At 33.9% G+C, this 23,060-nt stretch overlaps 1 protein-coding gene across 2 annotated transcripts in view; it reads left to right on the forward strand.

The window, feature by feature from the left end:
* LOC149805771 (kelch domain-containing protein 2-like) overlaps positions 1 to 23,060 on the forward strand; it is a 48,633-nt gene that overhangs the window by 16,151 nt on the left and 9,422 nt on the right. For both annotated transcript variants that reach the window (XM_089950456.1, XM_089950457.1), the window contains 3 exons: positions 11,158 to 11,241; positions 13,554 to 13,693; positions 20,096 to 20,208. In XM_089950456.1, the coding sequence (XP_089806582.1) occupies positions 11,158 to 11,241; positions 13,554 to 13,693; positions 20,096 to 20,208 (337 nt within the window). The remainder of the gene's footprint in view (positions 1 to 11,157; positions 11,242 to 13,553; positions 13,694 to 20,095; positions 20,209 to 23,060) is intronic.

Genomic DNA, 23,060 nt, shown 5'->3' on the forward strand with positions numbered 1-23,060 from the left:
TAGTTAATATTATGATAAATGATTTACCTTGTTATACTGCCATCTAGTTAATATTATGATAAATGATTTACCATGTTATACTCATAAACTATATTTTAGTCATTGTCGTTCAGTCATTTAATTACTATTTTGTGTTATTGTTATTTCACTAGTATGCAATACTGGAGAATATAGCTGTTGCTATGTCTGTCTGTCTGTCTTTCTATTTTTGTTATTGGAATACAACTCTGAAACCATTCAGTTTTTCTTGTTAAATTTGGTAGACATAAAGACTTAGTGGTCCACATGTTCCTTTTGCCATTTACATTTCTTCAGTGTCATTGGTTAAGTACCAGAGGGATATTGCATATATGTGTTTGTCTGTCTGTCTGCCTTTAAACATTGTCATTCTGGAGTATAACCCATATTATTCACCTTATTTATATTAAATTTGGTACACATATTGAACTAGTGGCCCCCGCTGTGACTGTAGCTGTATTTTGGTTTCAATATTTGACGTGTATTTGTCAATTTGTCTTTCCATCCAAGCGTTTTCCATACTTTACAGGGTCCATAGAGGACCTTGAAAAGCTTTGAAAAATGAATTGTTCCCTCAAGTTCTTGAAAACATCTTGAAAATTCAAAATATTGTCTGTGTACCTTGAAAAGCCTTGATTTTCATGAAACCAAAAGGAATTAATAAATAGTTTTTGTTTTACAGAATTAAGTAAAATGAAAAGGGGAAAAGAAAAAAAAGCAGTTGATAAGTTTGTGCCAGAATGGAAATTTTTCCACAACTGGCCACTGCGCAGTCATACATTTTGAACTTACTGTACGAAGCCCGGATGTAGCAGTGGTTTAAATTTGAATCATTCGCTTTGACATGGCTGGCTGCCAGTTCCAACTTTGGTGGCTAGATGAAGAAAAATATAAAGTTTGGATTATGAGAACTTTCTCAGAGAGTTTACAAAATGCAAATTATGCCAGAATGGGAGAAAGTGCTTCTCGGTCACGTGCAGCTGAAAAAACCCAAGGTCTTTTAATGGCACTTAATAAGGGCAAAACAAGAAGCCTTCAGCATGAAATCATTTTTGATGAAAGAGGTATGTCTGTGCACACAGATTCAAGTTTTAAAATAGAAACTGTGCATAGTCTTAATTTTGGATTGAGTGGATGTTACATATATTTGATTGAATTTATATTTGATTTAAGTTGTGTTTGATTTGATTTGATTGTTTGTGGGTTTTGGAGTCTTTTTATCTTCTTTACATGTCAATGTAATGTAATTTTGTTTACTAGGAATTTGATATTTTCCAGAAAATTCAGTTTGACCCGAGTTTTAACTTAGATGCCTAATAATAGAAACACTTGTTTCTATTTTTGGCTTAGTTCTTGGCCATGATTGAGGGTCAAGTAAACAACTTTTTCTAGGAGTAAAATGATTGGTTCTTATCAAGGACATACAGGAGCTATGTGACTTTTACATATCAACATGATTACGTCATCCTCTATTTCCGAAATTGCAAAATACTTAGTATTAATAGTGATGTTTTGAAAGAGAGATCTGAGAGTCCGGGCTTTTAAACACTTGATGTCAAGTTGTTTTCTTCTGTTCTGACCAGCATTGAAGTTTTGAGTTTTGAGTTATACACCACTCCCTCGATAACTTGCCCCCTGATAACTCACAAACCTGCTTATAACGTGTTGTCAGGCGAGGGTCCCATTTTTTAAACCAAAAATACCCCAAAAAACGTTGCAAAACTTTGATGTATCGCTCGTTTTATCGTTGAAAACGGTAGATAGGACCTGGAAATTTTAATCAACACTATGCAATATCAAATTTAAAAATAGCTCATACAAGTTTTTACATTTTCTTTCCAAACGACATTCCTAGTACACCACAATTAACGATATGTAAAGAAATTTCAATCAATGAAAATGTCACTTACGCTGAGTGGAGACAGTACTTTAATAAATAAATACAAATTAAGAATTTTTTTTTTTATCAATTGAAATTTGTGTTCTAGTTCCATCTTTTAGTTCCTTTTAAGTGTAATCGTCGTAAATGCAATGTGTCCTCTTGTAATTAAACGTAAAATGCATCAAGCTACCATAACAGCTATGTCCGCGAGCGTTTCTCTGAGAACCTAATTAAGTGCCGACCGTGTTTTGATAACTGAATTGCGGAAGTATTATTTGTTGTATTGTTGCACTGAATTAAAAGCTGGCCTCCTTTGTATTATCACATTAATTATGTCTTTTGAATAAAAAAAAGGAGGTGGAATGAAAGAAAAGTTAAAAGGCACAAAAATCGGACTAACTTAAAATCTAGTGGCCTCGGTCGTATGTCGGGTGAACTCACTTCGTTTGATCAATCGAACACTGTAATAAACGTTATTGTGTATGTAACCGAAACTACCTTAATTAACAGACTCTTTCATAACTGTGATTAAAGATAACAAGGCAGCCAAGCGAAATGAATACTTCATAAACTATCGAGCTTGATTTAACAGATATGGACTATTGTGGGCAAGCGAGTTTCTGAGAATTCTTGAACTGGCATTCAGAGATATCCTCAGAAATTTCATTATTACTTCCATTGAAATTACGACATTAACATTGTACTAATTCAACAATAAAAAATTCAGTTTCGACGTAGACGTGTCACGAAATAAATGTCGCGTGTTTTTGGGAAAAAAAAAAGGAATCTTGTTTGGTGGTGTATCAACAGTTAGTCTAGTTCCCAAATTGTGGACTACCGTTTTGGCAAGATACTATTAAACACCAGTACAGGAACGAGACTCATCAAGAAAACAAAAAGCAGTGACGTAATATACAAATTTTTCGCGTACACGTGATGGTTGTTCAAACCAGTTGGAACGATCTTTGATATGTTGGATATTTTGAAAAAAATGTTATTTAAACAGAATAACGAACAACTTCATTAGAAAATGCGCATTATTAAAGATTATTATCGACGTGATTTTAAAATGAGGATTCGGTCATTAAACAGCCCCATTTCCCTAATGCCGGTCCCCCCCCCCCTTCGGTTTTCTCGATGTCAAGCGATTTTTTAAAAAAATTTTGCAGGTCCCTCTGTAACTCACACCTCGCTTATAGTGCGGTCTATATTTGTGGACCCCGTTGTGCGCGAGTTATAGAGGGAGAGGTGTATGTTAATTTTCCTTCAGATTATTTGGACTCTAAAAGATTAATGTTTCTCTGGAAATATTGTATTCATACAGAACTCTTGAACAAGGATTTTTGTTGAAAATTTTATTTGGATTTTCAAAACCAGAGGATTAATTATTATGTTTGTACAAGGAACTGTAGATGTCAACACAGTACAGGCTACATTATACGTTATCACCTTCCATCTTGGATTCTTCGTCGGGACTCGAACTTGGAATCATTAGAACATTTCAATATTAGGACTTCAAAATTTTTTATTCATGGATTATTCTTGTATTATTTTGGGATTTGATTCTGGAAACTGTAAGTTCTCATATTTTTTCATTTTTACAGTATTTTCCCAGGGAAATAAATTATTTGTTATGTTTTTCAAAGCTTGTTGTTTTCACTCTTTCTTGTGTTACTGTTTATTTGAGCCTAAACACCTAACATAAGAGTAGAAATAGGACAGATCATAATTGCAAAGAACATGATAAATCTAAAAATATAGAACACAGTTAAGCTGAGAGAAATATTAATATGATATAGTTTAAAATTATCCATACGCTGTTTTTAAATAAGCGATAATATAAAACAAATATCTTTTTTTTTGTTTCTGGGAATGAGTGAGACAATGACAGCTGCTGCTGATGATTATGCATTGAAAGCAAAGATCCATAGGATAATTTGAGGAAAAGAACTGAAAAATTCACTCTAAAATATTTTGGACTTTGGAAATAGTGTAGTGTAGACAGGGTAAAATGAACTTTGTTCAGTGACTACATTATTCTAATGTCCACATGTAGGATGTTTAATATTAATGGGAAAATATCAATGATGATACTGTTAACTTTATGTTTTATTTTAGTTTTTAAAAAAATAAGTTTGCAAGAAATGTTCCTCATATGGAGTAATAGTAAAAGTATTAAGCTGTGTTTACATACAGTTTCATTTATGTATTCTGTAAAATTAATGTAATAATGCACCTTGAAAAACATGATTTTTAACCTTGAAAAACCTTGAAAATGTTGAAAAAAATATGCTTCTGACCCTGACTTAAATATACAGGGCAAAACTCCAACCATTTAAAATGTCTCAGTGAAATTTATACATAGGTAAGACTAAATGTCCGGGGCCCTGAGTGGCATGGCATAAGCGCTGTCCGTTACGTATCACTGCCATCTCACCTGTCTGCATGGGTTTGAGTCTAGGATTTGGCCAATGTGGGTATGTGAGAAAGCTTGGCAGTAGCTTCTCATGGGTTGGTGGTTCTTCCTGGGGTTTTCCCGGGTTCTTCCTCCACCATTAATACTGGCCGCCATGCATAGCCTATCTTGTGCTGAAAAATGGCATTAAACCCCACAACAACCACAACAGCTAAATGTCCAGATATTGCTATTCACAATTCTTCACATTCATTTTTAAACCTTTTCAGTCATTTGTTTGTTCATTCATTCATTCATTCATTTATTCATTTATTCATTTTTTATTACGAGTCTATGCTCTTAAAATAAGTAACAGAAAAGAGTGAAGACAACAAGCTTGTAAAGTTTAACAAACAGTTTATTTCCCTAGAATAAAAGTAAAAAATATATAAGAAAAATGAACTGTAATCCAAGAATTATGACACAAGTCCTATCATTGAAAAGTTCTAAGTGAACCACTTCAAATCCCGATGAAATTCAAGATGGAGGGCAATGACAACTGTAATAGTCATTGTTGTACTGATGTGTCAGTAGTCTCGTTAAAACACAGAAAATATTATTTCTGTTTTGAATTCTGTATAAATTCTAATGGATATCTTTGTCCAAGAATTTTGTCAGAGCACTTTTGTATTTCCAATGAAAACAATCACTTGAATTCAATAATTTTAAGAAAATAAAATTCAGCTTAAACTTTTCCCAACATAATACAGCCTAACATGTCAGATGTTAAAGCATGACTGATCAATCTTTATCAAAAACATCAGTTATACGACTAAGTAAAACACAAAACAAATTTCCAGATGAGGGTCAAAAGGTTATACTTCTGGAAAAAATAGAAGTTTGTTAACCAATTGACATATGCTTGATGTCACATAGTCCAGGTATGATCTTGACTCAATTTAATGATTCTTACTCTGAGAAAGATAAGTAAAAAAGTAAAAAAACTGTCACTGATTTTGGAACAAGGTTAGCAACTAGATACAATGTTTCTGTTATTAGTTGTTTACATAGAAAATAAAAAAGAATTTTAAAAAAATAGTTTTGGACAATGTTAAATCCAGTTAACAATGTTACATTACAATAGCATGTAATGGAATAAAATTTTTTAAAACTAACATGCAAACAATTAAATAAAATATACATAACAATTCATTTTCATGGCATAACCCTAAACTGTTCAAGATATCTCTTTGCAATTTGGTGCAAATATTAGAGTATTGGCCCATAATTGCCTATTGCACAGTTCTTCAGTTTCAATATTTATAATGTGTTTGTCTAGTCAGTTAGCCAGCCAATATCCACTTTCATTTCCAGGGCACACTTCTTCAGTTTCATTATTTTTAGTGTGTTTGTCCATCCATCCAGCCATTATCCACACTTTCATTTTTAGGTCTAAACTCTAAAACCATTTAAGGTATCGCCATGAAATGTTCATATTGTGCTAGTGGCCCAGATATGCTTTTGCTAATCACAATTCCTCAATTTTGAATACATTACAGTGCAGTCATAAGCATATTTACATTTGTATGCTTGTAAGAGGATGGTGATACCGTGTAAATGAAATATCTGGATGACATATATTTCTTGAGATTATTTTACCTGTTAATTTTCACACCAATCCACAATCCATCATTGAGTGAAAATCAATGAAAGTTGGCGTATTGGACCTGATTACTGAGGAATATCAAATGAAAGCATGGAAATAATGATCGTAAAATTTTATGTAAAAAAATATCATTAGAAAAGTGGACCATGAACAGACTGTTTTATGCAGAATTACTTTCTTGTGTTGGGTCTTGGTTGACGTCTATCCAACACAGCTGTAATCATGAATTTAATCTCGAACCCAGTTTGCGTTTTTTCTGTAGATAGGGGCAACTTTGCCAATCTTATGATTGTAATGGGTGATCATAATGACATAGGGTTTTGCTCTTGGAACAAGTTGTGGTATTCACACTGGATTTTCACTGAATGATTCTTATAAATAGTTTGTCCAAAATAAAAATGGTACTGATCTGACCTCACAAAATGGATTTTTCAGAGGCCATCTGAAAAATCTTTGATTTACCTCTTCCACTGAACAAAAATTTGCATCAACACAGGGTTTTTGCTGTATTCAATATTTGTTTTATTCTATAGTTTATGGTTAGATTTGGTAACAATATTGAAAACGAAAAGTTTGTAAAATAATATATTTAAAGGAGCAGAGACCCTTTGGCTTTGCTTAGGAAGCTTGTTCCCCACTGTGATTACTGCAAAGGTAAATAGTAGATATCATATTATCCTCTCTACAAAAATCATTGCCAGATTTTCTTATACATCTACTCACATGCCACTACCATATATGTACTCAAGTATAAATTGGATGCATTCAGGTACAGGGTCTCATTGTAAGCCCTACTTGGATTCACATAGGTACAGGGTCTCATTGTAAGCCCTGCTTGGATACACACAGTATAGGGTCTCATGGTAAGCCCAACTTGGTTGCACAAAGATACAGGGTCTCATTGTAACCCTGCTTGGATGCATACAGGTACAGGGTCTCATGGTAAGCTGTGCTTGGTTGCATGAAGGTACAGGGTCTCATTGTAACCCTGCTTGGATGCATACAGGTACATAGTCTCATTGTAAGCCCTGCTTTGATACACACAGTATAGGGTCTCATGGTAAGCCCAGCTTGGTTGCACAAAGATACAGGGTCTCATTGTAACCCTGCTTGGATGCATACAGGTACAGGGTCTCATTGTAAGCCCTGCTTTGTACACACAGTATAGGGTCTCATGGTAAGCCCAGCTTGGTTGCACAAAGATACAGGGTCTCATTGTAACCCTGCTTGGATGCATACAGGTACAGGGTCTCATTGTAAGCCCTGCTTTGATACACACAGGTACAAGGTCTCATAGTAAGCCCTGCTTGGATGCATACAGGTACAGGGTCTCATTGTAACCCTGCTTGGATACACACAGTACAGGGTCTCATTGTAAGTCCTGCTTGGATACTCAAATGTACAGGGACTCACTGTAAGCCCTGCTTGGTGGCAGGTATGTAGTTGCAGTGTCTCATTGTACATGCTCTCAGACAGGCAGATCATCTCACTGTAAACATCTGCATCTGCCAGGTTCCATGATGGATACATGGTCTCACTGTAGGCCACTGCTTGGTCCAAGGTAGGTACAGGTTCCCATTGTAAGACTCTGCTTGGTCCCATCCAGGTAGGGTCTTATCATAAACCCATGCTTGGTCCCAGGCAGGTACACTGTTTTATTGTAAATCATAGCTTGATGACAGGCAAGTAGTGGGTCTCATTGTGAACCTTTGCTTGGTCTTAGACAGGTTGAGGTCTCACTGTCTAAAATGTTGTCTATAAAGCTGGTAACAGTGCTGATTATGTACCTACACTAATGATCTCACCTATTGTGAATACCAAATACATGATGGAGATGGTGAAATAATATATCATGATCTGTTGTGTCAAATTCTGCAGACAAGTCAAGGAGCATGAGGACTAATGATTCCAAAGCAGAGAGAAGGTCGTTAACTCAGAAGGGCCGTTTCAGTACTATGGCTAGGATTATATGTAGGCTGTACATTGCTATATGCAGACTGTACATTGCTTTATACAGACTCTAAACTGCTATATGCAGACTGTACATTGCTATATGCAGGCTGCACATTGCTTTTATAAATGAATGAGAAGTTAGAAAGAGATCATTTGTTCTTTAAATCATTTGGGTCAAGTGTTGGTTTCTTCAACTGAGGCATTACAATGGCAGTTTTGAAAAATGATATGAATTCCCTCGATGAGAATGAAGTATAGATAGCATTGGTTAGTGAAGGCAATATTGAATCTAAATACTCAAGAAGCAGTATGTTGGAATCTGATCAAGTTCACATGACTTTGGGGCACTGTTCATCAGAATTGTATGTACCAAATCCATAGAGACAGGTTCAAATGCTGTTAAAGGCTGCTGCATATATTCTGTATCACAACTGTATGGTGATGACGAGTCAATTGAAATTGTGTTGTGAAGCTTATCTCTAACAGATTGAACTTTATCATGCAAGAAATTTGCAAACAGGTAAGGAAATTAGTCCAGAGGGAAGGTAATTGGAAGTGGGGTACATTTATTCCTTGATATATGCTTGTTCTTCATTTCAAAGAGCTCCTGGCTGATGGAAGCTTCTGTGATCTTAGTACTGTAGTGGGCATGAACTGTGTAACATTCTTCTTAGCAGCTTCATAGATCTGCTTACAAATAGCAAGTCTGGTGGAGAACCAAATCCTCTCAGCCTTATGTCATTCTCTTGTAGCAGTGTGAAGCTGGTCCCTAATACTACTGTGCCATGGAGAATATTTGAAAAGATAATCTGCACTTGGTTGGTGGCGCATGTTTGTCAAGCAATAAATGCAAGCACTTGTCAAGTTTTACTGCTCTAGAAGGTAAAAGAATTGCTAGGTTTGCTTGGATGTCATGTATTAGTTTTGTTCTCTTTATCACACAGAGGTTTCTTTTAGTAGCAAACAGATGGAGGGTTAGGGACATACTCTGAGATGGCATAGGACACAGAAGTGATCTGATGCAGGTTCATGGGACACAAATGAAGACTACTGAATCAGGTCTATGAAGAATCCATTCTAAAATATGACCATGTTTATTGGTGGCTTGGCTAACTGACTGTTTGAGGCTGAAAATATGAATAGAATCAAGGATTTCTGATGTGTATGGGTTTCTGGGGCAGTCAGAGTTAAAGTTGAAATCTCCAAGAATAATCGGGATGCCACCTATCAAAAGTCCACCTTCCAGGAGATTAGGAAATTGCTCCAAAAAGAGAGATTCAGTCAGCTTGGTTTTTGGACTAGATGTTTTTCGGGCAGAAGAATGGACTGACCTTGGATCTATTGTTAGTGAGTTTTTGGACCAGTTCAAATGATGTGTGTTTGAAATTTAAAGTTTTACTGTAGTTAGGATGGTGAATTATGGAATTCTGTGTGATGACAGCGATTCCACATCTGTGGTAGTAACATGGGAGTGACGCGATGGAGTAACCTGGGGTATTAGATCCACACTCTTTGGCTCATTGCCTGATTTTTTAAACGATGCTTCAGTTAGGAAATAGATGTCAATATCCTGACAGTTGATAAAGATGTCAGTATCCTGACAGTTGATAGAGACATCAATATCCTGACAGTTGATAAAGATGTCAATATCCTGACAGCTGATGTCAATATCCTGACAATTGATAAAGTTAACTAGTACTGTGCACCTCTCCAGTGGTCCTACTGATTAGATGTTGAATAATGCAATGCACAGTGGTTGATCAGACTTCAAGGTTGATGATTTCAGAGGAATAGAATTAATATTTCCAAATTCATGGTTGAGTTTTCAAATTGCTGTGAAGGAAAGGGTGATAACTGGAATTTTTCTTCCTGTTCTATGTCAGCCAGCTTTGAAACAATTTTTTTTGCTGCCATTTATGTTATTTACATTTAAGTAAAGATGAATGTTATCCAGGTTCTTAATTCTAGTGCACAGTGTAATATCGAGTGCCAAGGAGATATTTGATGCAGTTAATATGGGTCCATTGTAACATGATGACATCATATTCAGAACAAAAGATGGTATTCATAGTGGTATCATGACTCTATGGTTTTAAAATAAGTAATAGAAAAGGGTGAGAAGTACCAAGCTTTGTAAAATTCAACAAATAATTTATTTCCTTGAAAATGTAAAAGAGTACTTACTGCATTCTGAAATAAATCCCAAATATTCCTAGAATGACTCACACAAATCCTAATGAATATAGTTCTGAATAATCTTTAATGGTATTTCAATTAATTTCTAATGTTGAAGGTGTTGATGTGCCTTTAGTGGCTGGTAGTCTCTAATGTACTAATGTACCAATGGTCTGAATTGTATTGATGTGCTGACAATCATTTGTTGAATCACAGTAATTTAATCCAAGGTTTCCTTGTTTGAATTTACTATAATTCCCAGTTAAGGTCTCTTTCAAAGAATATCATAAAACACTTTGTATTTCAGAGAAAATTACAAATAATTTCAACCAAATAAAAGAACTGAATACAACAACATGAATGATTTATACTCAGATCTTAATGCAGGAAATAATTTTTTCCAGTTCACAAGATTATATAAAAAACTAAGGCAGAAAAGAATAAACTAGATGAGAGCCAGAATTTAATTTCTAGGAAAATCTTGGCTATAATTAGAAGGTCTGTTACTAGAATTATAATAAAAAACATGGTGAACATGCTGTCCTTGACTCAGACCAAGATAAATGTTTTCTGTTGATAATAATACTAATATTAAACTGATGCCCAGAGAAAAAATAGCTATGTATTGTTAACAGATTTAAAAAATATCAATGATTCTGGTCAGGTAGACAATGAACTTAATTTTGGACAAGGCCAGCTACAAAATACAATTTTACATAACCCATAGCATATAATAAATATTTTAAAAAAACTAACAAACAATGCAAATTAAATATACATAATAGTGGGGCAAAACAACTGAGAAAAAGTCTAATTGTTCTCTTTTCCAAAAAAAGTAAATGAATAAACACATTTCAACAGAAGAGCCAATGCATGATGAAATCACTACTGTAGATGAATTCTGTCAACACGTATGCCCAAAACTCCAGAGCAGCTGCCCCAAGCCTGTTAAGACATTTGCAGCCATTTTGAATTGCAAAATTCTAAATGACTATGGGCAACTTATTAAGCACACAACTTGTCAGTATACTACTTACTTAAAGTCAGCTGCTTAATTCTTTGTTACAGTTTCATCAGGTAACAAGAGGATGGAATAATCAGCTGTTGATATTTGATCTGGATTCAAACACTTGGGCCAATCCAAAATGTCAGGTAAGTTGTCATGGACCTGATTTATTGTCGTTTTTCTTTGGCTTGTTCTGTTTCATCAAGCTTACAGTTTTGAAATGCAAGGAGTACTAACAAAATCTATAACTTTGCTAATGACAAGATTCTCTTGTGATGTGGTAAAGACATACATTTTTGGATTTACAAAGTGATTCAATATTTCATTGCAACATACTTTACCCAATAATATAACTTTAGCTGTACTGAAATGCATCATACTTCACACATTAATAGTAGCTGTACTGAAATGCAACATGCTTTACATTTTAGTATGACTTTTGTTGTACTGAAATGCATCATAATTTACCTGTACTGAAATGCAACATACTTTACATTTTAATATGACTTTAGCTGTAGTGAAATGCATCATGCTTTACACATTAATTGTAGCTGTACTGAAATGCAACATGCTTTACATTTTAGTATGACTTTTGTTGTACTGAAATGCATCATAATTAACCTGTACTGAAATGCAACATACTTTACATTTTAATATGACTTTAGCTGTAGTGAAATGCATCATGCTTTACACATTAATTGTAGCTGTACTGAAATGCAACATAAATTACATTTGAATATGACTTATGCTGTACTGAAATGCATCATAATTTACCTATAATGAAAAGCAACATACTTTACATTTTAATATGATTTTAGCTGTACTGAAATGCATCATGCTTTACACATTAATTGTAGCTGTACTGAAATGCAACATACTTTAAATTTTAATATGACTTATGCTGTACTGAAATGCATCATAATTTACCTATACTAAAATGCAACATTCTTTACATTTTAATATGACTTTACTACCTTTATCTGTATTGAAATGCATCACACTTTATGCACTAATATAACATAGCTGTCCTGAAATGCAACATGCTTTACATTTTAATACGACTTTAGCTGTACTGAAATGCATCATGCTTTACACATTAATTGTAGCTGTACTGAAATCCAACATACTTTACATTTTAATATAACTTTAGCTGTATTGAAATACATCATACTTTATACATTAATAGGACTCTAGATCCAACCTACTTTACACACTAATATGACTAGCTATATTGCTGTGCAACATACTTTAAACATTAAAATGACTTTGGCTGTATATTTGTTTAGTTTTAAGTTTAAAAAAATACTTTCTGTATTCATTTATTGTCCAATGTAGCCTGCTATTACATAACCATTTTACTAGCTGAGCATGTCAAGTGTTTTTTTGGGTAAACTCATCTTTAAAAAAACAGGGCCTACAATAATTCTTTATTTGAAAATGTATTCTGCACTTTGCACATGTGGCATGCTTGGATACAGGGTTCATGCTTGGAAGAAGCATCGTTTGTAAAGAAGATGGTATACATGCTGCCATTGCTGTTCTCACTTCTAACAAGATGGTATACATGCTGCCATTGCTATTCTCACTTCTAAAAAAGATGGTATACTTGCTGCCATAGCTGTTCTCACTTCTAAACAAGATGGTATACATGCTGCCATTGCTATTCTCACTTCTAATAAAGATGATATACTTGCTGCCATAGCTGTTCTCACTTCTAACAAGATGGTATACTTGCTGCCATTGCTATTCTCACTTCTAAAAAAGATGGTATACTTGCTGCCATAGCTGTTCTCACTTCTAAACAAGATGGTATACATGCTGCCATTGCTATTCTCACTTCTAAAAAAGATGGTATACTTGCTGTCATAGCTGTTCTCACTTCTAACAAGATGGTATACATGCTGCCATTGCTATTCTCACTTCTAAAAAAGATGGTATACTTGTTGCCATAGCTGTTCTTACTTCTAAACAAGATGGTATACATGCTGCCATTGCTATTCTCACTTCTAAAAAAAGATGGTATACATGCTGCCATAGCTGTTCTCACTTCTAAACAAAATTATATACATGTTGCCATAGCTGTTCTTACTTCTAAACAAGATGGTATACATGCTGGTATAGCTGTTCTCACTTCTAAACAAGATAGTATACATGCTGCCAATGCTGTTCTCACTTCTAAACAAGATGGTATACATGCTGCCATAGCTGTTCTCACTTCAAAACAAGATGGTATACATGCTGCCATAGCTGTTCTCACTTCTAAAAAAAATGGTATACATGCTGGTATAGCTGTTCTCACTTCTAAACAAGATGGTATACATGCTGCCATTGCTTTTCTCACTTCTTACATATCTTAAGATCATGTAAATTGTAAACTCTACAAAATTGTCACTTTTTGGTCGCTAATGCATTTGAATTTACATTTTTATCTGATGTTGAATTGGCCATGTTTTCACAGGGTCCAGTTCCATTGCCACGGGCTGCACATGCAGCCTGCAGGTTTGGACACAGGGTGTACATGTTTGGGGGGAGATACAAAGATCAGAGGATGAATGATCTGCACTGTTTGGACCTGGACACTCTCACCTGGAGTGGAGAGTAAGTCTACCATCAAATGTTTCACACAAATTATTATGGGAGAAGAAATGAAAATGCTCTTAACAATTTTGTGTAATGCTCTATTTTTGAAATTTTGTTCTTGTCTTTTGATTTATCTCCCTTGACAATTTTCACATCTAAGTTCAGAATCGCACAATATCTGTGAAAAGAAGAAAATATGAACTTTCTCACTATAATGTCATTCATTATGACATGTTTCATGTTCAATGGTATGTATAGTTATGGATTCCATTTCATTACATAATGCTAAAATTATATGCATTGTGCTCTTCATGATAAGGTGGTCTCACTATAAAGCAGTGTACTTTATGGCTATGATGGAGAGTATTATATTGAGGGAAGTAGTGTTATATTGAGGGATGGCAGTGTTATATTGAGGGAGTACTGCTGGACTCTACATAGCAAGTGCATACAGTACTATTTCTGTCAAGAAAATATTTCTTTAAAATTCTGTAAATTCTTCCAACTTTCCTTCCTGACTTAAATATTAAGTAATATTAAAATGGTTGGTGATACATTCAGAATATAAAGTTCTTTGTGAATAGATGGTGTAAATGATACATTTTTATCATTGTCCACATTATGTTGTTCTAGCCAGTTACCTCTGTTGACAAAATTTCTGTCTCTTAAATGTTCACTTTGTAACTTAGTAAAATAAATTGTTAGTTGATTTTACTTAAATTGTTGCTCTCACTTCTTTCTGTTACTTAATTTAAAACCATGCATCAAAACAGTAGGTTTATCAAAACTACATAATTGAAAATAATTATTGTGATTCACCATATTTTTTTTTCAATGTAGGAGTGCCTTTATAAGTAAATTGTAAAAAAAACTGACATTGGGCACACCAACTTTAGAGTTTTCAGCTTTCTGAGGTCAACAAGTTCCACTGTTGAGGGGCTAAAAATGATAATAAGTAAATGACTACATGTACATATATTCATTTATTCTGAATAGCATGAAGAAGAAAAAACAAGTTATTGATCATTAATCTTTGTGGGTTTCATTTATCCATCAGCTTTTTCCTCTTGTTCAGTATATTCAAAACAGTTCCATCCAGATTTCCTGTCACCACATTATGATGCGCTATTATAACAATACCTGTTTGACTAGTTGGTGACTAACTCAGAAAAAGATTATCTCAGCTTTATCAGAAAGATTATTAAAATCTGTTTTTTTATTGAAGTGTCAAAGGTCGTAATTATCAATTACTCTAAAATTTTAACTTTCTGTGTACATAGCACCTTGGTGGATAGCACATTTCACTAGATTTAAGGTCAGTCTAAATGATGATTAAGGAGTCAATTTCATGCTAAGATGTCCAGTTCTATTCAAGGTATAAAAAAATCCTCTTATCTCATTCTTTTTAAATATGGAATAAAATCAAATGAACTCATGGTGTTTCTCATGTTTTATAAAGTTTAACTATCACTCACGTTGACCCAGTTTCATTGACCATGACTGGCACATAATAGGGTATATTTTATTTGTAGGCTCAGCAATGGTGAGAAACTGTCAGGTGATTTACAAACTTGAAACAATGTTTCTTCAAAATACAATGTTACTCATTGAATGTTCTATTGTCGAACTTCATTTTCTAAATTTTCATTTATATAATTCAAAGAAATTTTGTCCTCATTTACTGGTAAATCATTCTAATACATTGTGTTATGCTCAGTTTTCAACAATGTTCCAAGCATGCTACATTTTGATAGTAAAACCTTCCATACATTTTGAAAGGATTTGACTGGAAATATCACATTAACAGTCCTCTCATGCAGATTTGGAAATATATTACATGGTACATTTTTTAGACTATTCTTTCTGCTTTAGGTAGAAAATGTGTTTAATTTTGGAAGCAACCTCTAAGGAAGGAAAGTTTTAAAAATTTAATTGGAAAGGCAAGAAGTTTTGAGCGGCACCTAAATTAAAATCAGTGTGGTAGCCAGCAGGTAATTATGTCAACAGATTTAATGTATGGTATTGGATTTGGAGTAATGAGTCAGAGTTAAGTTTTTTCAACGTAGAACATGCCCTGCAGATCATAGAAACTCTTCAGCCTGAGTTTTAGCTTCAGATTTTAGTATGACCAATCACAAATCATATTACTTTTGAATGCTCATGGGCTTCAGATTTTAGTATGACCGACAACAAATGATATTACTTTTGAATGCTCATGAGCTTCAGATTTTAGTATGACCAATCACAAATCATACTACTTTTGAATGCTCATGGGCTTCATATTTTAGTATGACCAATCACAAATCATATTACTTTTGAATGCTCATGAGCTTCAGATTTTAGTATGACCAATCACAAATCATATTACTTCTGAATGCTCATGAGCTTCAGATTTTAGTATGACCAATCACAAATCATATTACTTTTGATTGCTCACAGCCTTCAGATTTTAGTATGACCAATCACAAATCATATTACTTTTGAATGCTCATGGGCTTCAGATTTTAGTATGACCAACAACAAATCATATTACTTTTGAATGCTCACAGGCTTCAGATTTTAGTATGACCAATCACAAATTATATTACTTTTGAATGCTCATGAGCTTCAGATTTTAGTATGACCAATCACAAATCATATTACTTTTGATTGCTCACAGGCTTCAGATTTTAGTATGACCAATCACAAATCATATTACTTTTGAATGCTCATAGGCTTCAGATTTTAGTATGACTGATCACAAATCATATTACTTTTGAATGCTCATGGGCTTCAGAATTTAGTATGATTGATCACAAATTATGTTACTTTTGAATGCTCATAGGCTTCAGATTTTAGTATGACTGATCACAAATCATATTACTTTTGAATGCTCATGGGCTTCAGATTTTAGTATGACCAATCACAAATCATATTACTTTTGAATGCTCATAGGCTTCAGATTTTTAGTATGACCGATAACAAATGATATTACTTTTGAATGCTCACAGCCTTCAGATTTTAGTATGACCAATCACAAATGATATTACTTTTGAATGCTCATGGGCTTCAGATTTTAGTATGATCAATCACAAATGATATTACTTTTGAATGCTCATGGGCTTCAGATTTTAGTATGACCAATCACAAATTATATTACTTTTGAATGGTCATGGGCTTCAGATTTTTGTATGACCAATCACAAATCATATTACTTTTGAATGCTGATGGGCTTCAGATTTTACTATGACCAATCACAAATCATATTACTTTTGAATGCTCACAGGCTTGAGATTTTAGTATGACCAATCACAAATCATATTACTTTTGAATGCTCATAAGCTTCAGATTTTAGTATGACCAATCACAAATTATATTACTTTTGAATGGTCATGGGCTTCAGATTTTAGTATGATCAATCACAACTCATATTACTTTTGAATGCTTATGGGTTTCAGATTTTAGTATGACCAATCACAAATCATATTACTTTTGAATGCTCATTGGTTTCAGATTTTGGTATGACCAATCACAAATCATATTACTTTTGATTGCTCACAGGCTTCAGATTTTAGTATGACCGATCACAAATCATATTACTTTTGAATGCTCATAGGCTTCAGATTTTAGTATGACTGATCACAAATCATATTACTTTTGAATGCTCATAGGCTTCAGATTTTAGTATGACCGATAACAAATCACATTACTTTTGAATGCTCATAGGCTTCAGATTTTAGTATGACCGATCACAAATCATATTACTTTTGAATGCTCATAGGCTTCAGATTTTAGTATGATTGATCACAAATCATATTACTTTTGAATGCTCATAGGCTTCAGATTTTAGTATGACTGATCACAAATCATATTACTTTTGAATGCTCATGGGCTTCAGATTTTAGTATGACTGATCACAAATCATATTACTTTTGAATGCTCATAGGCTTCAGATTTTTAGTATGACCAATCACAAATTATATTACTTTTGAATGGTCATGGGCTTCAGATTTTTGTATGACCAATCACAAATCATATTACTTTTGAATGCTGATGGGCTTCAGATTTTACTATGACCAATCACAAATCATATTACTTTTGAATGCTCACAGGCTTCAGATTTTAGTATGACCAATCATAAATCATATTACTTTTGAATGCTCATAAGCTTCAGATTTTAGTATGACCAATCACAAATTATATTACTTTTGAATGGTCATGGGCTTCAGATTTTAATATGATCAATCACAACTCATATTACTTTTGAAGGCTCATGGGTTTCAGATTTTAGTATGACCAATCACAAATCATATTACTTTTGAATGCTCATGGGCTTCAGAATTTTGGTATGACCAATCACAAATCATATTACTTTTGAATGCTCACGGGCTTCAGATTTTGGTATGACCAATCACAAATCATATTACTTTTGATTGCTCACAGGCTTCAGATTTTAGTATGACCGATCACAAATCATATTACTTTTGATTGCTCATAGGCTTCAGATTTTAGTATGACTGATCACAAATGATATTACTTTTGAATGCTCATAGGCTTCAGATTTTAGTATGACCGATAACAAATCACATTACTTTTAAATGCTCATAGGCTTCAGATTTTAGTATGACTGATCACAAATCATATTACTTTTGAATGCTCATGGGCTTCAGATTTTAGTATGACCGATCAAAAATCATATTACTTTTGAATGCTCATGGGCTTCAGATTTTAGTGTGATTGATCACAAATCATATTACTTTTGAATGCTCATAGGCTTCAGATTTTAGTATGACTGATCACAAATCATATTACTTTTGAATGCTCATGGGCTTCAGATTTTAGTATGACCAATCAAAAATCATATTACTTTTGAATGCTCATAGGCTTCAGATTTTTAGTATGACCAATAACAAATGATATTACTTTTGAATGCTCATGGGCTTCAGATTTTAATATGACCAATCACAAATCATATTACTTTTGAATGCTCATGGGCTTCAGATTTTAGTATGATCAATCACAAATCATATTACTTTTGAATGCTGATGGGCTTCAGATTTTAGTATGACCAATCACAAATTATATTACTTTTGAATGGTCATGGGTTTCAGATTTTGGTATGACCAATCACAAATCATATTACTTTTGAATGCTGATGGGCTTCAGATTTTACTATGACCAATCACAAATCATATTACTTTTGAATGCTCACAAGCTTCAGATTTTAGTATGATCGATCACAAATCATATTACTTTTGAATGCTCATAAGCTTCAGATTTTAGTATGACCAATCACAAATTATATTACTTTTGAATGGTCATGGGCTTCAGATTTTAGTATGATCAATCACAACTCATATTACTTTTGAATGCTCATTGGTTTCAGATTTTAGTATGACCAATCACAAATCATATTACTTTTGAATGCTCATGGGCTTCAGATTTTAGTATGACCAATCACAAATCATATTACTTTTGAATGCTCATGAGCTTCAGATTTTAGTATGACCAATCACAAATCATATTACTTTTGAATGCTCACGGGCTTCAGATTTTGGTATGACCAATCACAAATCATATTACTTTTGAATGCTCATGGGCTTCAGATTTTAGTATGACCAGTCACAAATCATATTACTTTTGAATGCTCACGGGCTTCAGATTTTGGTATGACCGATCACATATCATATTACTTTTGAATGCTCATGGGCTTCAGATTTTAGTATGACCGATCACAAATGATATTACTTTTGAATGCTCATAGGCTTCAGATTTTTGTATGACCGATAACAAATCATATTACTTTTGAATGCTCATGGGCTTCAGATTTTGGTATGACCAATTACAAATCATATTACTTCTGAATGCTGATGGGCTTCAGATTTTAGTATGATCAATGACAAATGATGTTACTTTTGAATGCTAATGAGCTTCAGATTGTAAAATCCCTTACATTAAAATTTGTGCTATCTTTTACATTAAAATATGTGCTTTTTGGTTGGCATTTTTGGTGTTTAATGCTATTTCTCAGCACATGATAGGCTATAGATGGTATCCATTATATCTATGGAGGTAGAAATCTGGAAAAATCCCTGGAGCAGCCAACCCAACCCATAAAAACATTATAGGAAGTAGCTCTTGGTATAATGTATCGATGTATGAGCTAAATAACATCAGAAGTGGCTCTGGTATAATGTATTGCTCTTGAGTTCCATTAATTTCATATCTAATGATCATGAGATTTTATTTATCATAGAATTGCAAGGGTCTGTTACTCTGTGATTTTGCTATGTGGCATCAGTGTATAGTGTCACAATATGACATGATGTTTCATGACAGTTAGCATTATGTGGGGTTTATTTTTTTACAAGACAGGTTTATGTGGGGCTTGAGGTTTATTTTCTGACATGACAGAATTATGTGTGGTTTGTTTTATTTCAGTATCTATGGGCAAGGAGAGGTTCCATGTGGGCGGTCTTGGCATTCTTTCACTGCTGTGTCACACAAATGTGCCTTTCTGTATGGAGGATTTACATCAAACAGGGAACCTCTTAGTAAGTATTTTTTAAAAGATTTTATCAATTATTTTATTGTTGCCATTTTTACTGAATATTTTTTTACTTGGCACTGTATAGTCTTGATTGTGCTGTTGAACATACTACCTACCCAGCCATTTACCTTTATTAGCAGATAACAAGACATTGAGTAACACTTTTCTAGCAGCAGAGTCATGCTTTTCAGCAATGGCAATATTATGCATTCAAGTTTCAAAGTCAGGTAAAATACAATGTTAATATTATGTGTTCAAGTTTCAAAATCAGGTAAAATACAGTGTTAATATTATGTGTTCAAGTTTCAAAGTCAGGTAATATACAATGCTAATATTATATGTTCAAGTTTCAAAGTCAGGTAAAATGCAATGTTAATATTATTTGTTCAAGTTTCAAAGTCAGGTAAAACACAATGTTAGTATTATGTGTTCAAGTTTCAAAGTCAGGTAACATACAATGGTAATATTATGTGTTCAAGTTTCAAAGTCAGGTAAAACATGATGTTAATATTATGTGTTCAAGTTTCAAAGTCAGGTAACATATGTCGCAAGACTGTTTGCAGGTTAGCCATGTTTTTGTGAATGTTTGCTTCTTTTACATTCAACTTATATCTCATGTACTGCTTTTAATTGAGGTAGATAAGATGGTAGAATCCATCAGCTGGTTTCCGTCTTGGCAGCCAGCTCGTAAATCTTCTTATCATTACTCCTTCTGTTGCGATAGTTGCATTGTGTTTTTATAAAAACTCTTTTTATGACATGATGTCGGCCCTTAATTACAATTTCATATGTGCCTATCTAAATCTAACTGGGCAGCCATCCAGAAGTTCTCATAAGCCATACTTTTTGGGAAAGAAATCTTGAATGATTCTGATATTGAGCTGGATCCATGAATTCTGATGAGGTGATCTTGCATCTGAATGACTGAGCATGTTACCATTCTGAAGACTATATTTCTGATCCCATTTTGATTTTGATCAGACTTGGAATATATATTTATATCATTATGATCCCGAATGTGTTTGATAATAAATGAGATCCATACATACCATGGAAGTGATTTTGCATCTGATTAGCTGACCTTGTTACTTCTATGGAAGTCATATTTATGATCTAGTTTTGATCAGACTTGAAATGCAGGCTTATTTCATCAAGATTTTTGATGAGTTCAGTAATGTGCAGTCTTGCATCGGATTGGCAGAGCTTGTTACCACTTTGGAAGCCATAATTCTGACCCAGCTTTGATCAAAATTGGAATATGGGCTTATAACATCAATATCAGGAATAATGTCGAAAGTGAGTAGGATCTGTGTATATTAATCGGGTGGTCTTGAATCTGATTGACTGACCTTGTTACCACTCTCGAAGCCTAATTTTTTAATCTAGATTTCATCATACTGCAGATATAGGTTTTATATGATTAAAGTCTTGCATGAAATAAGTAATGCTTGGGATCCACACATGTTAATGAGGTGATCTTCATTGTGATAGGCTGAGCAAGTCACACTTTAGATACTGTGTTCCTGATCCAATTTTAATCAGACCTGGTGAATACAGTAGAACTTTGATTATCTGTCACCCTGTTAACCCATCAGTCTCTGTTAACCATCAGGGCATTGTACGTCAAAATATTAAAATAGGTACATGTACTTATATAGATATTATGATTATTTGATGAGCTGGTCTATGTACATATTATCTGTCTATTCTCATATCCATCATGGTCTTTGTCCTGCACCATGACAGATAATCGAAGTTCTGCTGTAGGCTTAAATTATTAAGTCCTTGGAGGAGTTCAGTTGTGAACAGATTCAAACATATTGAAGGAGTTGATTTCGCATCAATTTAGTTCATCATTTCTTTTATTGACTCTGTTTCTGTCATATTTTTATGAAACTTGGTAAATAGGTTGCTGTCATTGTGATAGTGCAAAATTTTGTAGAATAATTTTGCCACACATTCTTCATGGTCAGCGTGATGCGTAATCATTAAGATTGATGTATTGGCTAGGCTCGAAGTAACTTGGCAGCTTGTAGTCATTAACTTCTCCTGCTTGCAGGCTTGAATTGAATTTTAATTAGAGTCCATTTGTTAGTGGTCTGACAGATACGTTAGTATAAGGTCTTGTAGCTGTAAATGACAATAGTTGAGACAAACCAGAGAAATTTTAGGAAGTCTTGGGCCACTTGAAACAGGTGTCATAAAATGATATTCATGTAATGGACTAGTTTTAGTCTGGTACCCATTCAATCACTAATTTGTAATCCTTTAAAGAGAAGCCACAATGGCTACCATATCATTTGTACTTTCTGAAGCCTGGACTTGAGCTGAACACTATTATGCTTCTCAGTGATTAGTTGATGCCATCTTGGTAATTATTGTTAGTAGTAATAGCCAATAATTATCGACGTGAAAAAACCCAGCTTATAAAGAATACACAACGTTAGGGATAATCATATTCTTTGTAGACTTGAAGTGTTGAAACTAATGTCAGTGTGTTGAATTTATAAATCAGCAATTATTTCTCTGTGTGAACCCATTGTGTGCTACTCATAAGAGATAACTTTTACAGTTTTTGCGCTAATATGCAAGCTGTTAACCAGTGTAAGAAGGGTGGCCATTCTAGAGGGGTACTTCTGAACACAGACTCATCAGCACAGTGTGATGGTCGGGGCCATTTAAGTGGAGATTTTTTAATCAAACATGTCACGTAGGTACATATCAACCTATCTGAGAGAAGTTAGGTATTCTGCTATCCATGACTGCAGGTTTAAGGTGTAAAGTCATGACTAAGACAGCATTTTTTCATCATTCAGTTTTATCACATATTTTGGACAGACATGAAGTGAGTTAATG

Source organism: Sinohyriopsis cumingii, chromosome 2, assembly GCF_028554795.1.
Source record: "Sinohyriopsis cumingii isolate HCF-2022 chromosome 2, ASM2855479v2, whole genome shotgun sequence".
NCBI lineage: Eukaryota > Metazoa > Mollusca > Bivalvia > Unionida > Unionidae > Sinohyriopsis > Sinohyriopsis cumingii.